Source organism: Chaetodon trifascialis, chromosome 2, assembly GCF_039877785.1.
Source record: "Chaetodon trifascialis isolate fChaTrf1 chromosome 2, fChaTrf1.hap1, whole genome shotgun sequence".
Taxonomy (NCBI): domain Eukaryota; kingdom Metazoa; phylum Chordata; class Actinopteri; order Chaetodontiformes; family Chaetodontidae; genus Chaetodon; species Chaetodon trifascialis.
In genome coordinates this window covers 16369986-16389429 of record NC_092057.1, presented here as the reverse complement: position 1 = coordinate 16389429, position 19444 = coordinate 16369986, and the positions used below count along the sequence as shown (strand labels likewise).

At 42.0% G+C, this 19444-nt stretch overlaps 2 protein-coding genes across 3 annotated transcripts in view; one reads left to right on the top strand and one right to left on the bottom strand.

Annotated features, from left to right (window-relative positions):
- The first annotated feature begins 217 nt into the window (after positions 1–217).
- tmod1 (tropomodulin 1) lies at positions 218–18815 on the top strand. Of its 2 annotated transcripts, XM_070987622.1 has the most exons (13): positions 218–505; positions 4581–4649; positions 4831–4879; positions 5181–5317; positions 8588–8744; positions 10151–10267; positions 12007–12096; positions 13566–13696; positions 14139–14246; positions 14581–14724; positions 15271–15415; positions 16806–16905; positions 18105–18815. In XM_070987622.1, the coding sequence occupies exons 4-13, from the start codon at positions 5195–5197 to the stop codon at positions 18121–18123; spliced, it is 1134 nt and encodes a 377-aa protein (XP_070843723.1). In that variant the 5' UTR covers positions 218–505; positions 4581–4649; positions 4831–4879; positions 5181–5194; the 3' UTR covers positions 18124–18815. The 2 variants fall into 2 exon arrangements, with proteins under 2 accessions (XP_070843723.1, XP_070843731.1); XM_070987630.1 differs by lacking the exon at positions 16806–16905.
- Positions 18426–19444, bottom strand: part of shoc2 (SHOC2 leucine rich repeat scaffold protein) — a 370366-nt gene continuing 369347 nt past the window's right edge. Inside the window, exon 10 of the transcript XR_011603349.1 lies at positions 18426–18506. The gene's annotated coding sequence lies outside the window, so the exon portion shown is untranslated. The remainder of the gene's footprint in view (positions 18507–19444) is intronic.

Below are 19444 nucleotides of genomic sequence, written 5' to 3'. Positions count from 1 at the left end.
AACGGACTGTGTGGGTCAAAAGTTCCACTTCCAAACATGCATCGAGTTTAACGTTTATTACATTAGATGATGGAGAGTCATTCAGACGGCCATCACCGTGCGTCCATTATCGGACACAGTTGCACTATATGACATCACCGGAGTGACAGGGCAGCCGTGCTGGGGGGGAGGAGGAGGAGGAGGATCTCTCCTCATAAGTTTACTTTGCCCTTTGCGGGAGATGAGATTCAGCCTCCACAAACCCGCCGCGAGACGAGCAGGAACGGGGGAGGACACTGTGAGAGGACGGTGAAATCTGCTGAATTCAGGATTATCCGCGGGTCATGGACGGTTTTGTCTAGCGGAGGCTTTTTTTTGGGTTCGTTTCGGATTCCGGGTGGTGCGCCTGCAGCTGAGCGGAGCGCGCAGTGCGACTGCAGGCGGCTCTGAAGGAAACCATATCTGGTCAAAGTATTCGTTGCTGTCACCCAGCGGGACCGTCCGGCTATAAATAGCGCTGGAGGAGGTACGGAAATAAATGCAAAAATCACACTGAAGCTGTAAAACAGTCAAATTAGTGAATATCACACGTCAGGGATGAAACAATGTAGAGAACAAGACTCTTAAAATGACAGAAAGTAAGTTTCCATGAGGTCACTGAAAGAAAAGGGGGCATCTTCAGGAAAACTAAGGAACATATATTTATTTCACTGTAATGTTTTCTCTCCAGTTGGACAAAGTTTTATTGGCTGTTGGCTTCCCTCTTTAAGTAAATGCATGCTGGAAGTCCTCACACCAAAGTCCTGCACAGACATGGATTCTAATACAGTCTTTATCATGTACTGTAGATACTTGAGGGTCTCTGATACTCGAAATTTGTAAAAATAATAATAATAATAATAATAAAATAATAATAATAATAATAATAAATTAATTAATTAATTAAATATGTATATATATTGTGACTGACAGCAGTGATCTAATTAATGAATACGTTATAATCTGACTATTCTAGTGCACAGAGTTCATGCATGGGGTTAAAAGCACTTTGACTTACAGTTAATTTAAGTTGAAATGTAAAACCGTGTTACATAATCAGGATTTCAGTCAACAAGTGCAGTGAGATGCAACAGTTGTCTGCTGACATGTTGGCTGTCAGTTCCTCTGTGACCTACTTCCATCACTCACTGTACAGTAAATGGAGCCTTGTAAACTTTGTTTCTTCTCTGTGAGTTATGGTTTTCCTCTGAGTTTGGTTTCACATAGCTCTGTTGTTCCCTGTGATAGAGCGTCTCTACTCATCTTTCTTCAGGAGCTAGTTTCTCACTCTTTGACGTGACCTCATTGTTTCACCATCTTAAACTAAAACCAAACTAAAATGCATGTTCTTCATCTGTTGGATAAATCATATCTGCAGCTCCCTTAACATGACACTGATCAGTGAAGGGACCTTTTGGCCTATGTAGAATGCACAAACGGCCTGACCCCAGGTCCACGGCAGCATGTGACGCCATGCTGGTCCCCGAAGTAAGGCCACAGCAGCCATCACTGAGGGGTTCAGCTTCCTCTGCGCTAAAAGCTGGTAGAATAAGAGAAAGTGTAACAACAATCATGACTGTCACTTTGTCTGCTGTTATCTCAAGCCCACTGTAGAACTAATGGTTACAATTTTCTATTGAAAAGATACTTGATGTTATGTGTGAATGTATTTTGGTAACAGTCTGTGTATTGTATCTGTCTTTTTATTGTCACTGCAGAAAACACAGCTTATCTGTGCCACGTGCATTACATGGGACAGAGGAAAGCAGACCATGAGCCATTTGAGACCTCTGTTATTCTATCAATTGTGATCTTACAAGATGTTTTAGACAGACAATGAAGCTTCATTCCCTGTACCACAGAAGAATAAACAGCATAAAGCATGATGGAAATGCACTGATCCCTTTAGGAATAAGTGTATTTGCTTTTTTGTTCCCAGGAGATAAAAGATCCTGATTTGACTCTTTGGATCAGGATACTCACTTGTTAAAGTATGTCCAGTGTGTGGAGGATATTGCCGGGCCACGTAGTTAAAGCTCCTGTGTTAACTGAGTTTGACATAACGTAAGCTTAGAGACGACAACAATTCATCTCAGATTTACCAAAGTGAAACATTCACACGCCACTCACTGCGCATGCCATATTTTTCCATGACAGTGTAAGCTGTTTGAAGACATTAAACAGGAAGTCGTGTGCTGAAGCGTGTAAAAGTCCGCTGCTGTGCTCTCCCTTTATGTGCTGATTTATTGGCTGGAAGAGTTTTTGGCCACTCTGAGAGCATGTGGGAGTTTTACAGAGATTTATGTGCATTTAATGGTTGAAAAACTCATAGCTTCACCGGGTTTATGCTTGAAATCAAATGGAGAGATTCACAAAGCAATTGGTGCTAAAGCGCTTTGCTCCACTGGAGAGGCTCAATTGTATAATTTGGATATAAAACAGATATTTAAATTGTGAACCCTTCTTTTTAGTTTTACTCTGAGAAGTGCTGTGCTGAGACCAGTTGCCATGTAACATCAGTTTGAAGGTTTCACACTCATCTGAGTTGACTAATGATCCTGTATCAGTGCTGCTATTCTTAGAGGCCTGAGGACTGGACAGGCCTGGTTTAGAGGGCAAGGGTCAAGACAAGTGTTTATGACTTTACAGGGTACATTCCGACTCGGGTCATCTTTAAATTGTCTGTCCTCTCAGGCCAGTGGATGTTCTCCAGTGAAGCAGACACTTGTAGAAACGGTCTAAAAACAGGCGCGGGTCTGTTTGATATCATGAGAGCAGGTCAGCCTCTTCCAGCAGACTTGCAGCGTTATTTGGAGTCCAGCCCAGATCTTCATCTTTGGTTTTGGAAACTTGTCTTGACATGGAGCTTAGAGAAAGCAGAACAAAAGAACGGCACGCTTGACTCCACCTGTTAGGAGGTTAGCCAAAACACACTTGCTGACATACTTAAGATGAAAAAGAAACATTTGTACTCACATTTGTACTCCATGCATGCAGAATTTTCTGCACTGGTGGACTCTTTTAAGCTCAAAACTTTCTGCCTAATTTGAAAAGATTCCCATCCTTTGATGGAGGCTTAGTAAAATTATTATTTGTGTTGTCAGTGGACATTTTTCACAATTCATACCCCTGATCCATAGTTTTGAGGAACCAGGGCACCAACCGAGCGTTTGGTGCCGTGATCCACAAATGTTCCCCTGCAGCTCATCCATCACCACTCATCTGGCCCCATAGCCAAGACTCTGTTGTGAAATGTAGAGCTAGAGAGAGGACAACACAGCTCCAGCCTGTCCACACTGTCAGCGGAGGAAAGCATGAGCAAAAACACTTTTCCGGACAAGATATTTGGTTTATCCGGGGCTGGCTTTTAGATTTTTCTGCAGAGTGTTTTGAGGATAAAAAGCAGAACGGCACTTCTGACAGTGATCCGTGGCACACGGGTCCGACGCAACTCTTTTTATTACAGCAAGTCTTGTCAATTTGTGACTTTTTTTCTTAAGTTTTTTCTCAAGGTTTCAAAACGCAAATTCAATTCGCAAAATATTTTTTTCTTTCATCTTAATTAAATGATCAGATTTGAATGCTTACCACAAACAAATGACCCAAACTCTCATAGAACCTTGATATTGCCAGATGGTACCATAAATCATGCCATGTAGTGATTTATGGACCGATCCCAAACAAAGAGTTCTAGCTTGACCTTGAGGTCAATGCCTCTCTCATATCGCTATGTGAAAGCTACAGGTAAAAGCCAGTTAGCTTAGCTCAGCACAGAGACTGGAAACAGCTCACCTGGTTCTGTCTAAAAGTTACTAAATCTAAAGCATAAAAATAACAATTGATAGTTTTGCTGGTGCTTCAGTTCTGGACTGCTCCCAGCCAAGAAACAGTCCAGGTAGATGGATTCTGTTAACTTTGGACTGAGCCAGGCCAGCTGTTTCCAGGATTTGTGCTGCGCTACGCTAACTGACTGTTGGCTGTAGCTTCATGTTATTCATCCAGACACGACAGTGGTATCAATACCCTCATCCCATCTGACATACTGGTATCTCCAGTATGTCAAGCTATTTCTTTAAGACTAGCTACCCTGAAGAAATCCAGCAAACATATCTGGTGTCGTTTAATGATACAAGTTGCCTTATCGGGAAACTTGGAGCTGGGAATGAATCTTCTGCTCGCTAGCCAAATGCTTCCACAGTCAATTAGAATAATCGAGGAATTTGAAATGGAAAAATGAAGCCTCAGAGCATCCACTGTGAAAACAGCATCAGCTGGCCTGTAGAGGTTACGTTCTCAGATGTTGTAGTTTGATGAGGAGCTGCTGAAAACTGCAAAACAGTTCTTACGACATGGTGTAAAAAAAAAGACAAAGACAGCTCAAAACAGGAGCTTCTGTCCCAGCCTCCAGCCTGTACCCTGTCAGTCACTCTGGGGTGAAGTGGAGGTGGGAAAACAAACAGTGGAATATGATGCTTCACGTCTTTGTCCGCAGATGACTTAGTGTATCTGTTGCTTTCTCATTCTGAGTGCTGTTAATCTCTCTGTGCTTCTGCCTCCTCCAGGTTTCTTTCTCTCCCAGGAGCACTACAGGCACTTGGCTGCCTTTGCTGTTATTTTACCCCTGAGCTGAGGTGAGCACAGTCAAGTTCTTACAGCAAAGAGCAACATCAAGTGACACTGATGCTGCATGTGGTTTGTGCATGTGCTTTTTATCTTTTGGCAATTGACTGTCAAAGTCCTTCAAAGTCATCTCAGCAGTAATTTTCTGAATGCTTTCTCTGCTGTTTCCATGCACAGATATTTTTCTTGCAGGCTCCTGATCCCTTACATTTTGTCTTTCTCTCTTGGAGGGGTTATTGAGGTGAGGGAACCATTTCAATACCTCTCAGATCCCTTTGTGTGTTTGTTCAGAATAAATTTACCTTGACAGTACTGAATCTCAGGTCTCAGACAATACCTCACCTCCATCAGTCTAAACCTTGCAAAAAGAAAATGAGACGAGACACAACAGGTAGTTGTGCTAGTTATATCACCTGAATCGTTCCATCGCAGTCAATACTGCAGATGCTGAATGTAACCCTGTGAACACATCTGTTTTCATCTTATGCATTTGCTCTTTTCGTATGCATGTCCCGTTGAAGTGACATTATACATGTTTCCAGGCGCGCTGTCCATCATGTCGGTGTTGAGGAAGGAGATGGAGAAGTACAGGGACATAGACGAGGACGAGCTGCTGAAGAAACTGTCCGAGGAAGAGCTGCAGCGATTAGAGGATGAATTAGAGGAGCTGGATCCTGATGTAAGTTTATAATTTGGATTCCATATGGAGGAGTTTCTGTCGCTGTGTTGGTGTCAGTGGAGAGTTATGTGGCCATACAGGCTTAACAGAGCCCTCTAATGGAATATGCTGCAGTCTTCTGTACATTACATACATGTCCGTGTGTGTTTATCTGAATCGCTGTTCACTAATTTTTGGTTTGAGCCAGTCAAAGTGAGTTATTTATTATGTGACTATGTTCAAGGGCCCTTGAATACCCTTGAACGTAGTCACAGGCAAACTTTCGAATCAATGTTTTTACAGTATACATTATGTGGACAGAATTTTACCAGCTTAATTAGATAAAGGTTTAATTGGATGCAACATATGACAGAAAATGGATTAACCAACATTTGACTGTTCGTTATTTAATTCATTAATCAGGCAAAAATGCCAAACATTGTTGGTGTCAGCCTCTCAGATTTGAGGCTCTCTCTGTTTTACAGCATTATAAACTGATTACATTTGGTTGTTGGACGGTTGGTTCGACCAAACAAACTGTTGAATTTGCAGAATGGTATTTTTGTGTATTTTTTTTTTTTTCTTTGATATTTTATAGACAATTTATGAAAAAAAAAAAATCAATCAATCCAGATTAATCCACAATGAAAATGCCTATCAGGCAAATACATGAGTGAGCAAGTACAATGAAACAGTGCTGGTCACTCAGGCTGACGTGAAACTGAACCAACGGAGATACATTTTGTGATTTTGTAATGATGCTAGTTTTGCTGCCGTCAATGGGAGGCATGGCAGCGTATCATGTTAGTCATTGTGCTATAGTAGGTCAAGTGCATGTACTTGTGTTTAGTTTCTGTTGCTTTTTACAATGTGTGTATAGCTGTATTTAATGCATCCGCCACCACCTTCATACCCTCAGTGATGCATCATGGGTGGAGGTGATGACAGCAGCAGCTGTAATAGCTTTCTGATGAATGCCTGACTGCTCATAAAGAGGCTGGACTCCCCCTTAATGCCAAGCGGATGACTGGAAGGGTATAATGTGCAGGACTCTGTGTGTGTGTGTGTGTGTGTGTGTGTGTGTGTGTGTGTGTGTGTGTGTGTGTGTGTGTGTGTGTGTGTGTGTGTGTGTGTGTGTGTGTGTGTGTGTGTGTGTGTGTGTGTGTGTGTGTGTGTCAGGGAGGGATGATGCCAGCAGTGAGTGACTGGAGGGACTCCATGACGTAATCGGTAAAGGCAGTGAGAGGTAGTGCGTGCGTGCTTACCTTGTTTGCGCCTGTTTATGAGGGTAACCTGTTGCACAACACTTAAGTGCCCATTTGTTTCCAAACACACTGGAACCGTCTCAGCCAGGGTCCCTACGTCAGTTCCAGTAAACCGCTGAAAAAGCCTCATCGTGTTGGACAAAAAAAAAACAACGTCTGCCAGCTGTGCCGCGATTGCAGGAAGATAAATTTACTGTCAGTCATGAAAAGAACATTCTGTAATATTAGTACATGCAGTACCGCCTCACAGTCATCCAGTGACAAACCACAACTTGGACTGGTTCATACTGTTTGCTTTTTCTCCGACACCGTGACCTCGTCCTTGTGGCTGATGTTTGTGACCTTTTTGGATTAGCGCCAACATCCTTTTTAAATCTGAGTAAGTTAATACAAATCTCATGGACCAAGATTACTCTAACATCTCTCAAGTCATGGAAAGCGGAAATATAGATGACTGAAAGCTGCAATAATAAATGTTTTTACTGAGAATTTTAGCATTTTTTGGGGGCGGCTCCTTTGCTGTTTTTGGTTTAGTTTTTCCAGCTGTTTTCAGCCACAAAGCTCAGATGAACCCACTGTACACAACCTGCCCAGCAGACGAGGGTAGTGACTAGCTAGTGGACATAGTGGAGCATTTAGCAGCTAAAGAGCCTGATATTTTAGTTGGTGGAGACCAAACCGAAGGTAAAAGGACGTTCATCAGGTGGCCAGAAGACACAACTCCAAATAAATGTTAATGTGTATCTGTATCTGCTGGATGTGTATATAAGCCACTGTTTGCTAAGTTTGCCATACCTACTTTTTAAGGTGATAAAATATGTCAAAGTTATCTTAACAGCTTGTTTTTGCAGTCAAAACAATTCCATTATTGGTTATTGGTTAAAAAAAAAATGTCATTTTTTAAGCCTCAGCCTTCTGTTCATGGAGGCATGTACTGTACATGTTACAGTCACATGCTCAGAGGTGACTGCTGAGAGCCAATGAGGGAGGAGGTGGGATGACAGAGGGAAGTCAAGTTAGAAGGGACAGGAGACAAAGACAGAGTCTCATGCTGGTAAAAATAACATGCTGGGGCTGGAAGTGTGCCTGTTATCTACAGCTGACATAAAAAGCCTGGCAGTGACGCTGTGATGTACTCTGGCTATACTATAAATATGACTGCAAGTCACATGAACGTTTATGGACCACTACTGGAAAGACAAATCAAACAGCCGTGCCAATGTGGTCTGACGGTGTATTATCAGATTGTTTGCTGCTTTGACAGTATTACTCTTGGAGAGACTGAAGGCAGAGGAATAAGGGGGAGAGGCAAAGAGAGTGAGAGAGTTATGAGGCGAGAGAGGCCTCCAAGTGCTGAGAGGCCAGATAAGATATGAAGCTATAAGTAGCACTTGTAAGAGCTTGGTTTTGAATGTTGCTTTAAGTTGAAAATAACGAGGTGAGCAGCAGAGCTCTTTGAAATGTCTTGGTCCTGTGTTGGGCTGGAGGAGAGATAAGGACTGATGTGACCAAAGATACAGTAGCACCATCTCCATATCTGTCATTTTGCTTTGATACTGTAATACGTGGAATAGAAATATTAGTGTTGGGTTTAATTTGGTAGTAATATTATTGAGTTCCTGGAAAGTATGAAAAGGTGATGTGAACAGGTTTAAACAGTTTTAAAACAGGTTTGTGCATTTCTGGATCTTTCTTTATTTTCTTTGTTGAGTTATAATCTCATTTATTCTTATTTCCATCTGCAACAGACTGCAGAGGACATGTCACATCATACCATTTTTAATGCTTACCTCTTTAACTGTAAATTCCTCTGACTGAAAGACCAAGGTTGCAGATTTACTCTGACCAAGAAGGGTCTCCTCGAACAGTGTAAAATCAAAGATTGTGCAGGATTTGTTCCTCACTGCTTACAGCCGCACTGCTCAAAAACAGTGCACTCAATGCTATCACTGGTGTAATTCATTGTTCTGCACTTCTTTACCCAGTGCCAGCTCTTTACATTATGCCATTTCTCTTCTTTGTCTAGAATGCATTGCTGCCAGCAGGGATGCGGCAGAAGGACCAGACAAAGAAAGCTCCCACTGGGACGTTTCAGAGAGACAACCTGCTGGCCCACCTGGAGAAACAGGCCAAAGAGCATCCTGACAAAGAAGACCTGGTGCCATTCACGGGGGAGAAGAGAGGTAAGAACTGGTTTTCTCGTGGTAAAGACAAGAAGGTGGCTTTGTGTGTCTGGAAATACTGTTTTCATCCAAGCATGTGAGCTCAGGAGAGGGTGGAGTCTTCTGGGCTGGGCTAAAGCTGCCTGAGCAGCAGCACATTTGCCTTCTTTGGCAGAGAAAAAATAGCAATTGTTTTATTTTAATCTATTTAACTTTAGGAAACCATAAAGCCAGAAGCCTGAGTAGGAGGATTTTTTCCCCTAAAGGGTACCACCCCTCACCAGGCCTCGTGAGGCCTGTCAGCAAGCCACCACCAGTCTAGTGTGGTCACAGCAGTGTGTGACGGATGGTGAGAGATACCAGACGTCTCTGTGTGAAACTCTAGAAGGTCTCCCTGCTGTCACCTTGTCACCAGAGTTCTTCTTTGCTGGTGTGGCTGCTTTAGTGCACTTGTGGTCTGATAAGACACACATTATTATGTTGTTTGACAGACTAGCTGTGAAACTGCAGATGGCGAAACATCTACATTCAAGGCACCTTGGAGCAAGATGTTTAACATCTAGCTCTGTTCAAAGCCGTCTGTTGTCACTCCCCTTTTGCTCACCCTCCACTCACTCTGGGACAAAGCTCACGACGGTTCGCTCCACAGGCGTACATGAAACAGGTTGATTTTTAGCCGTCACATTTTTTAACAGTGTGCTAAACAATGTGAAAAGATGCAGTAGTGCGACTGGGACGGGGAGAGGACACAGGTGCCTTTCAAGAAGCTGCTCAACGCTCTGGGAAATTCTCACCACTCTGCTGCCAGCAGCTGGTGCTTATGTGGGGGTCCAAAAACGTCTGGCTGAAACTGGAGGAGCTCACCACACGCAGACAGAGACACAGCAGACCTATCAGTGAGGACATAGATCTCTGGGTCTTTACATACAGTTGGACATGGTGACGACAGTAGTCGGGTGTGAACTGATGAAGGGATACTCGCCTCAGAAAGCTCAGCCGTGTTAGATAACAGAGCTGGTTTGGACAACAGGACCTGATCAGAAATACTTCTACATTTACATTTTATACTGTATGTGCTCTATGTGAGTTGTAAGTTCATACACGTTAATGGGTTCATTGTTTCTGTAATGACTGACTCACTGAGAAAATGTTTTTCTTCTGCCTACTGTCTGTGCTACACTGATGCTGCGTTCAAGTCAAATCAGAATTATCACTCACACTGGTGTTTGCACTTATTTGACTGATTAGACTGTGTAGGCTTGATTAATATGTTTCACTTGTTGGGGCAAACTTACCAGCACAGCTCCACCCAGCTTCATCCTGAGCAAAGATGTGATTAATCAGCACAAGTGAAAACACTTGTCATAATGGTCGTGCTTGTCGTGTACTGTATGTCTTTGCGCTGAATCTCTCCACCCATGTTGCAGGGAAGGCCTGGGTGCCTAAGAAGAGAGTGGACCCCATCATAGAGAGTGTGACTCTGGAGCCGGAGCTCGAAGAAGCTCTGGCCAGCGCTTCTGATGCTGAGCTGTGTGATATCGCAGGTAACAGAATCACCCCCACCTCACATGTCCACACAGTCACATGCTCTGTATGAGTAAGGCCTGTTCAGTTTTATAAAAGTTTACACCAAATTTACTGTTTTTTAAAAAGAAGTAGATCAGTTGTAATTGTTTTTTACCTGGATTTTATTGAAAAAGATTGGTCTGACTGTCAGAGGATTCATACATAGAGTCCTCGTGGTGAAGGCAGCTTAGGACATACTTTCAGTTGCACAAAGTTAAGAGAAAAATGAGGGGATTAAATCTGATTTTCATGTGTTCGACCTTTTGGATTTTTGATTTTCTTTTTTAAAAACAAATGAAAACCAGAGGGGCACACACACAGATACTTACGTAAAAGCATCTGAATGAGTGATATTCACAGACTGGATCTGATGATGAATGTGCAGGTGTCTGATTATTCTACATCTTTTCTCACTAATCAGCGTGAACACCTTCATGGCCTCAACTTCCCCTCATTCATTGACTTTTCCTTCATCTAAATCTTGTCCATTTCCTCTAGTGCTCCTTCCACCTTCCCTCCACCCTTCCCCTTCATCCTCCCATCAATCTCTCCACCTCCTCCATCCCTGCTGGATATCTCTGTTCGCTAGCTCAACACCACCCAGGGTATCTGTAGACTGCACGCAGTGTTTGCATGGAACGACCCATGTACACGTTGTTGGCTTTTAGCAGAACCACTCAGACGCTCCAATGTCTCGACTGTACATGCATTACACTGGATTTCTCATGGATTCTGTGTAATATATGGCAAATGTCACCACTGCTGCAAATCTATTCCTGCATGTACAAACTTTTAACATATTCGATGACTGAAAACATTCATTTTGAAGATGGATCGTCCATGTTTTACACACTGCAGAGGTCTCAGTAACCTTTGAAATTTGCAGATGTAAAACATATTTTAGCAAAGAAATGTCTCTATTTATTAATATAATCTTGAAAATTACTGTATGCTTTCAAAGCTTTTAGCGTTAGCATAATTTTTTTTAGCTCATTTGTGGTAAGTTGAAAGCTCAAACTCTAAATACATTTAATATCTTTGTAAGTGTCATATATTACAGAACAGTATGTAAACACATTTAGTTTTAACCACTACCAGAGTCTCTCTCAGCTTTAGCACGACAGAAATCTATCATTAAACAATAGTGCTGCTCAGGGCAGAAATGCAAGAATTTCCTGTCAAAGGTAACGTGCCCCACTTCTACTAAGAGCAGCTTGTGTTCTCTAACAGTTTATGTCTTCTGTTCTCATGCTCTTGATTGCTCTGACAAACAGCCGAGGTGCTTCAAATGGTCTCTTTATACAGCGTCCTCAGAGCAGCTGCAAAACATATTTCACATTCACTGCTGCACGGACACAAGTGGGATTCCTTTACAGTTATGACGCAGCAGGTGGAGTATTGTGCTGATCCGCAGTCAGCCGACAGGGGCGAGACTTCAGCTGTGGCTGCAGAAACCAAAGCCTGTACATGTTTCTACTTAAACTACTGTACCTGAAACTTTCCAGCACACAGCTGCTTGATCATTGAAACAACACTGTCAGGTTTGGTTTGCTTTGATGCTTTGAGTTCTGATATGCTGTCTGCATTAGCATGGTGGTCCACTGTGTGGCTGTTACTGGACGATGATGAAATCTCTTTTTCAGCATTCCTCTCACTCTCTCTGTTTCTTCCTCTGAGCCTTTTTCCATCCTCATTCGGTCTTCTTGCTGTCTTCCAGCCATCCTGGGTATGCACACCCTGATGAGTAACCAGCAGTACTATGAAGCCCTGGCCAGCAGCACCATAGTCAACAAGCAAGGCCTCAACAGTACGCACACACACGCTTGCACACATGTACTAAAAACTTATGTAACTGAATCTTTTATTTGCATGGCCTGTCTTCACTCGGTGCAATCACAGATATGTTTGGTGCAGGGCTTTTCAAGAAACAAGGAAAAGGATCCTAAAATAAAGCAGATCACTCAGCGAGTTTGAAGAAAATCACCTCATTCAAGGAAAATGTTGTAGCAAGTTGACTTCAACTGGAATCAAGTGAAATGATCTCATGTTGGCAGAATGCTGCTTTATTTTTACCAAAGATGATCGGCTCAGTCTTTGTTTGCTGCACATGCACAAATATAGTTTCACAGATTGAAACTGAACATTAAGTCAATAAGTAGATGGAGATAGTACACTTATACATAGTTTGATAGTTCCCCCAGGAGTAACATGGATGATTCATCATCTGTTCATCTCTCACACACACTCACACACACTCACACACACACACACACACACACACACACACACACACACACACACACACACACACACACACACTCACACACATTGAGCCATTGTTTATCCTGCATGGTGGCTCATCCTATAGATTCTCCTCCAGCTCTAAACAGAGACAGAGGCCAAACATCAGACTTCCAAATATTACTGCCTCTCATAAAGAGAGCCAGTTGTAAACTCCTGATTGGCCTGCTGACATCCTCGCTTGCTTCGTTCTCACTACTGATTCAGATGGCGATGCATGAACGAGTCTTTTCCTGTTATTGTTTAGCACTGTTTCACATGAAGACAAGGAGGATCTATATTTCAATGAGAAACTGAGATTTTAACCTTTTCTTAATCTGATTCTGCATCTGACAGGGAATTCATAATATACTGTTTAGCTATTAAAGTTACAGACATTATAGTGCTTATATTGACCAAAATGTTGGCTGATTTTATAATTTGTTCAATCTCCAACAACTTTTTTTACAGACACTTGAATTAAAACAATATGCCTTTTTACATGTTTTGTCACTGCTAAGTTGACACAGCTTTCCAAAGTATCCTGCTCTGTTTTATCTTCATTTCACTGCTGCACACAGTAGATATTAAGTGACTTGAAACTTGTTTGGGTTGCTTAATTCTTCACACTCAACGTCACATCTGCTACTGCGGTTGTAAAAAGTTACAGTATACATGCGTTAAAATAGGTTCTTATGCAGATTAAGTGACTGGTCTGTCCTGCATTCTGTGCAAGCCCCCGTCTTCCCTGTGATGGATTACCGACAATAAGATTCCTTTAAAGAGATTTATTCAAAAATGTGTTTGGCAAGGACTGTCGGCAGATGACTAAAGAGTCTCAAGCAGTCAACCGTCCAGATACATTTGTTCACAGTGTTCAGTGAAGTACGTTCAGTCTTAAACTCTTATTGAAGACACATTAGGAAAAGGCCACACACATGTTTAAATGAGTCTCCTGCTGCACATCAGTGTGTTCTGCAAACGTGCTGTATTCAGGTGTGATCCAGTGCACCCAGTATAAACCAGTCCCTGACGAAGAGCCCAACTCCACTGATGTAGAAGAGACCCTGTTGAGGGTAAAGAGGAACGACCCTGACCTGGTTGAGGTCAACCTCAACAACATCAGGGTAAGTGCGTGTGGGTGTGGGTTTGGGTGGGTGGATGTGTGTGTGAGATGATATTTAATTTGTAGTTTAACTCTCAAAGTCAAAGACATTGATGCACCCAATTTTGTATTCACATTTTAACTTTAAGCTACTTTTCAAGCTTATATTTGAATGGAATTGTTTGCAAATGCAAAATATGAAATTCTTTTTAGGGCATAAAAGTTTATTTTATCAAACATGTTTCAGGCATTTCGTGAACAAAATGACATGACATTTCTGTATTTTGACAAATTTTGGATTGTGCATGAGTATCCTATATTTATTGCCATAAAATTAGTTTGGGTGTGATATTCATGGACGAACATATTGAGGTAAAGTGCAAACAGATCCTCCTAGATCTTGAAGTAATAACTGAAAGGCTGCTGAGCTGTAATGCTTAGCCATTGTGTCTTTCTGCACCCAGAACATCCCCATAAAGACTCTGAAAGCGTACGCTGAGGCTCTGATGAAGAACACTGTGGTGGAGAGGTTTAGTATTGTAGGAACCAGGAGCAACGACCCCGTAGCATTTGTAAGTCGCAACATTAAACACCGAAACACAGAATTGACTTTACTTCATTTAATGCTCCATTCCTCTGAAATGCTGTTGAGTTTAAATAGTTTTTTATTTAATGGTTTGCATTAGTTTGATTTCTCTGTGGGTTGCACTGTTCATAGTATCATTCTATTATTAACACTTTTCTGTCTTCAGGCTTTTCTCAAGATTTAACCTCAGTGACTTTATCTAAATGCAAATCCTCTTTCATGAAAAAGAGGAGTTTTCTTTTTTGCCTTATAAAGAACAAATGGCCACAAAGCAATGAGTGATTCAAAGATGCAGCGTGCGTGTTGATGTGTTTCGTCAGGCCCTGGCAGAGATGTTGAAGGTGAACACGACACTGAAGAGCCTGAATGTTGAGTCCAACTTCATTACCGGGACTGGAATCCTGGCCCTCATAGAGTCGCTGCAGAACAACGCCACACTACAGGAGCTCAAGATAGACAATCAGGTACCAGCTGCATCGAGTACCTGCAGACTCCACCACACGAGCAATGCTCAGAGTGTGTGTGTGTGTGTGTGTGTGTGTGTGTGTGTGTGTGTGTGTGTGTGTGTGTGTGTGCGCACGTCATGTAGCGTACACAAGCCGTCTTTGCCACTTCAGTCTAATGCCTCCTGATTGCATTGTGTCACACTGCATACTTGTACATGTGTGAGTCATCATTCACTCATTAGTTCAGCTTGTTGAATGACTCTTTTTTCCTTTACCGAATCTCCCTTGTGGCTTCATTTGCCATCTGACTTAATTGACTAATTGACTGATTGATTGAAATGATATAAAATGGAAACTGAAAAAGCCACTTCATCCTCTGTTGCCATGGATATCACCACTGTATCTGTTTGTGGAGAGTCATTCTTTCTCTTCCTTTTTTTTAATCTCACCTTTCCCCTAATGTTTCCACGTCACAACACAAATCCTTTTCTTTTACCCATATTTACTTCATCTCTACATCTCTCGTTGTGTCTCCTCCACCATCCCTCACTCCCCAAACTCCAGAGCCAGCCGTTAGGCAACAAGGTGGAGATGGAGATAGCCAGCATGCTGGAGAAAAACACCACGCTGTTGAAGTTTGGATATCATTTCACCCAGCAGGGCCCACGCCTCCGCGGCTCCAACGCCATGATGAACAACAACGACCTGGGTGGGTTACACACACGCAGACACACACACGCAGATTCACTCGTGCATTTGAAAGCACAGGTGCAGCAGTACGTCGTGGAAACAGACACATAGAAACACACATTTTTTTAACCATCTCTGAATCAGGAGCATGACAGATGTTGATGAACTGGACTTAAACTGGTAACATTTCTAGTACATAATGTGTTTTATGGCCAGTTCACCTCATAGAGCTTCATTTAGTTATGTAACTCGTGCACGGTCTTTGAGTAGTATTGTGTTTGGCAGTGTTGGTTGTTACATGTGTCAGTGCTGACACTTTATCTTTGCTATATCTCCTTGGGTTCTACTTTAATCAGACTGTAATAGAAAAATCAGAATGATATCATCGGCCGGTAACTCAGTAGTACGGCCAGAAAGCCCCAGCCAATCAAAACAACGGCTTCTTAAGTCATGACATCAGCACTATGAAAAGAGTCTGTTTATGAGAGAGAGAACAAAATGAAACTGGTAGAAGAGATGGATCCACCCTTGTTATTTATGGTCACATTGACTGAATTTATATATATTATTACTGGCTTCTTTTGGCTGATCTCATTTTTTTCTGCCTCTGAGGTGTTATGTTTTCAGGTGGTCTGTGCCATTCTTGTGAACGAGATATCTCAAGAGCACCTTGAAGGATTTTTTCAAATTTGACACAAATTTTGACCAAAAAAACCCAAAACAAAACGCTAATTATGACAAAATTTCTGTTTTACAGGATGAAATGATCAACGGTCAAACTTCACTGTGATATCATAACGTTCTGTAAAAACACTTTTCTGACCAATAATCAAGACCATAACTCAGGAACAGAAAGGGAGACTGTGACCATATTTCACAATTGGTCAGATACTGAACTGGTGACACTAATCTTGGGTGTTCATCTTTAAACTGTGCTGATTGTATCGATCTTCTGTGCATCCATGTTTTACAATTTGTAGCTTCTTTGCAGCAACATCCACATTTGCAAGTTGACTGAGGCATACGACCGTGAGGCAGTAACTTCACTGCTTTTACCGTCTGTGTACCAAAGAGTGTTGAGTCCAGTCTTCTCTTAGACAGTCCAGAAAGATCTTATGAGCTTCACAAGGTTAGAACATGTGAGTGTTTGCACCTGAACATAATATGAGAAGCAGTTTTAGGTTTCAAAAGTGAGAATAAGTGTAAATCAATGTCATTTTGGCTGTTTTCACCTCCACCAAAGGTACAGGATTTAGGCTTAAGTTCAGAATCATGGACACAGTTCATGGGCTCTTTTGTTTCTGACAGGTTTATAGTCTGCTTGTGTTGCGTCACAAACCACCTGAAGTTAAGCATTTGTGTCATAACCTTGTCCTAACCCCCCCCCCCCCCCCCCCGTCGTCTTTAAGCCCGTGTTGTCAGGTCAGAGTCGGACGGCTCCTTCACCCTCACTCTGTCTGTCCCTGAGCTGCAGATGGCCTTTGGGAAAAAGTTCAAGTCTAAGACTAAGTACAAAAAACCAAACAGGACTGCAAACACTGTACTCAGCCTTGCCTTTCTTCTGCCAACAACACCTGGTTCTTTTCCAGACCAGCAGAAAGCACTGTCACCATCTGTCCTCTGAGAGTTTGTGTTGCTTCGTCGCTGCCATCACTCCTTCTTCTCATCTTCTAGGCATCTCTGGTTTGCAAAGTTCTCTGACAGAGCTCCCCAGTTTAGCTGTAGTTGCCCCCCAGTCCTACATGAACCTTTGCCCAGCAGTGCAACAAACTGGACAATATTGAAGAAAATTCAGGGAAACAGGGCTTGATCTAAAAAATGAGAGGGCACTCACCTTTTGCTCAACAGGAGTATGATAATGAAAAGTAGACTTCTTATCTTTGCAAAGTTAAAATAACCCGTAATTTTGAACTGCAGTAAAAGTACAACCAACAGATTAAATACCCCAACTCTTCTGTCATATGTCCCAGCAAGAAGAAGATGCTCTAGCTCACTGGAAACAGCATCCTCTATATATGTGCTCTGTCTGAAACCTGATCGGACAGGATGAGACTGTCCTTTTTTGCTTGCCATAGTCGTTTTTGGGTCTTCTACTGTACCATCTTTTGGCTGCGCTGTGAAGCTGCAGAAACCTTTTCTGCATCACTTCCTAGTAATACATCAGTACTTTATTCCTTGGCCGTTTTATTTATGTTTCTTCTTGGCCTTTTTACTTTATTTGATCTTTCTCCTCTCCTGATCTGCTGTGTCTACTGTTCCTGCATCATCCTCTTCTGCTCTTTGAAACACTGCTCTTCTCCAAAGCTGGATTGCTAACTGCCCTGGGGTCAGTTGACTCAGTGGCCCTGGAGTCTGCATTTAACTAATTGTTATTTATTTCTTAATACTGTATGCACTACTAAATTAGTGTCAACAAAGGGCTCAGTAGAGACCCTCACATCATTGTTGTCCCAGGGCCTGACAGTGCAATAATCCAGCTCTTCTTCCACACAAAGGCATACTTTGCTTCAGCTAAAGTTGCTGCTGCTGCTGCTGCTGCTGATGATGATGATGATGATGATGATGACGGTGATGATGAACAACCTTCTTTCTTCTGTATTTCTAATTTTTCCGTCTCACCTTTTTTCCCTTCCTTCCTTTTCCCCCCTGTCACTTCTCTTTTTTCTTTCTCCTCTTCCTGTGTCCCTCCACTTTCCCTCCATCTACAGTAAGAAAGAGAAGGCTTGAGGGAGGACCAATCTTCCCCAAGTGTCGGACGAATGTGTAGAAACCAGGTCTACTCTCAACCCTCTGTTCCTCTTCTTCAACCCACCATTTTTTCAAAACCACATCCTCTACAGCCTCACACCATCAGTGGCCTACTCAGAAAATCACACCCACCACGTCAGGTTCAGTCGTTTGGGATTCGGAGGCAATCTGAACTCTTTCGACTCTTTCTAGGCCTTTTTTTTTAAGTAGATATCGAAGGATCCAATGGGATTAATCAGCAGTGTCCTTCTGAGCGTTCAGTGCATGCAAAAAGGGGACAGTATGTGCTGAATTTCTGACCTGGGTTCCAGGCTTGATCATTTGTGGTCGCTGTTTGAACAAACTAACTAGGCACAGTTTACCTTGTCATCATGAATCCTTTGATATCTCCTCAAATGTCTAGATTCCTTAATAAAGGAGCCTTAGGTCTGCTTTTGAATGAGGGCCCATTGAAAGGTAATGGGACTCTTTTAGCACTCTCTGTTTCTATTGATGAGTTGAATTAATTATTATTATTATTATTATGCTGTAAATGAGTTTTGCTGTCAGTACTGTTGTTCCCTAAAGTTTCTGATTTTGCTCCAGGGTCAACATACAAGGTACTTTCTACCATTTATACACAAATAGTAATGTCCCATTTGAATTTGCTAGAGCTAACAAAAAAAAAAAAAAAAAAACCTTTTCCGCATTCAATCTAAGCAGTATTTTGGTGGCTCACTGTCCTCAGATACTAAGCTATACAGACTCTTCAGTAATGGACAGACAGATTGATAAACCTGGCTACTGTGAGACTTGTTGCTATATACAGAATATATTTATTTGTGGCAGCCCTGGGAAGGAGTCAGAGGCCGTTCAAATACTCAACATAACTTGGATTGATGGTGCTGGATGGTGTAATCACTTGTGTAAAAATGTTTCTGTAAATGAAAATGTACACTAATTACACTTTATATTGTTACATTATCCATCATTTACAGTACCAGCCCCTGCAGAGCATTCGTGCTTGCTTGGAATAGCTTCCAATTCAAGTTGTATTTACTGAACTGAACCCACTGTAAAATATCCTGTGGACACAGATTCCTCTATGTAAGTCAGACTACAATAACCCAAAGTAACTGTGGGTATTTGAATGGACTGTTACACTTTGAACCAGGTCTGGTTTCTTGATTGTTTGTGTTTTTATTTTTATTTACTGGAGCTAAAACGTGTGGTTAAATATGAAATGGGTGGTACTGTTAACTTACTGTGTATTACAGGTTTCACATTAACACCTCAATCCAGGTCTGAACTATCTTAGTAA

Bases quoted from the DNA above. Each gene is read 5' to 3' on its own strand.
- tmod1 (XM_070987622.1), top strand. From the start codon at position 5,195: ATGTCGGTGTTGAGGAAGGAGATGGAGAAGTACAGGGACATAGACGAG. The intron at 5,318-8,587 runs GTAAGTTTATAA...TTCTTTGTCTAG, and splicing joins TAGAGGAGCTGGATCCTGAT to AATGCATTGCTGCCAGCAGG. The intron at 13,697-14,138 runs GTAAGTGCGTGT...TTCTGCACCCAG, and splicing joins TCAACCTCAACAACATCAGG to AACATCCCCATAAAGACTCT.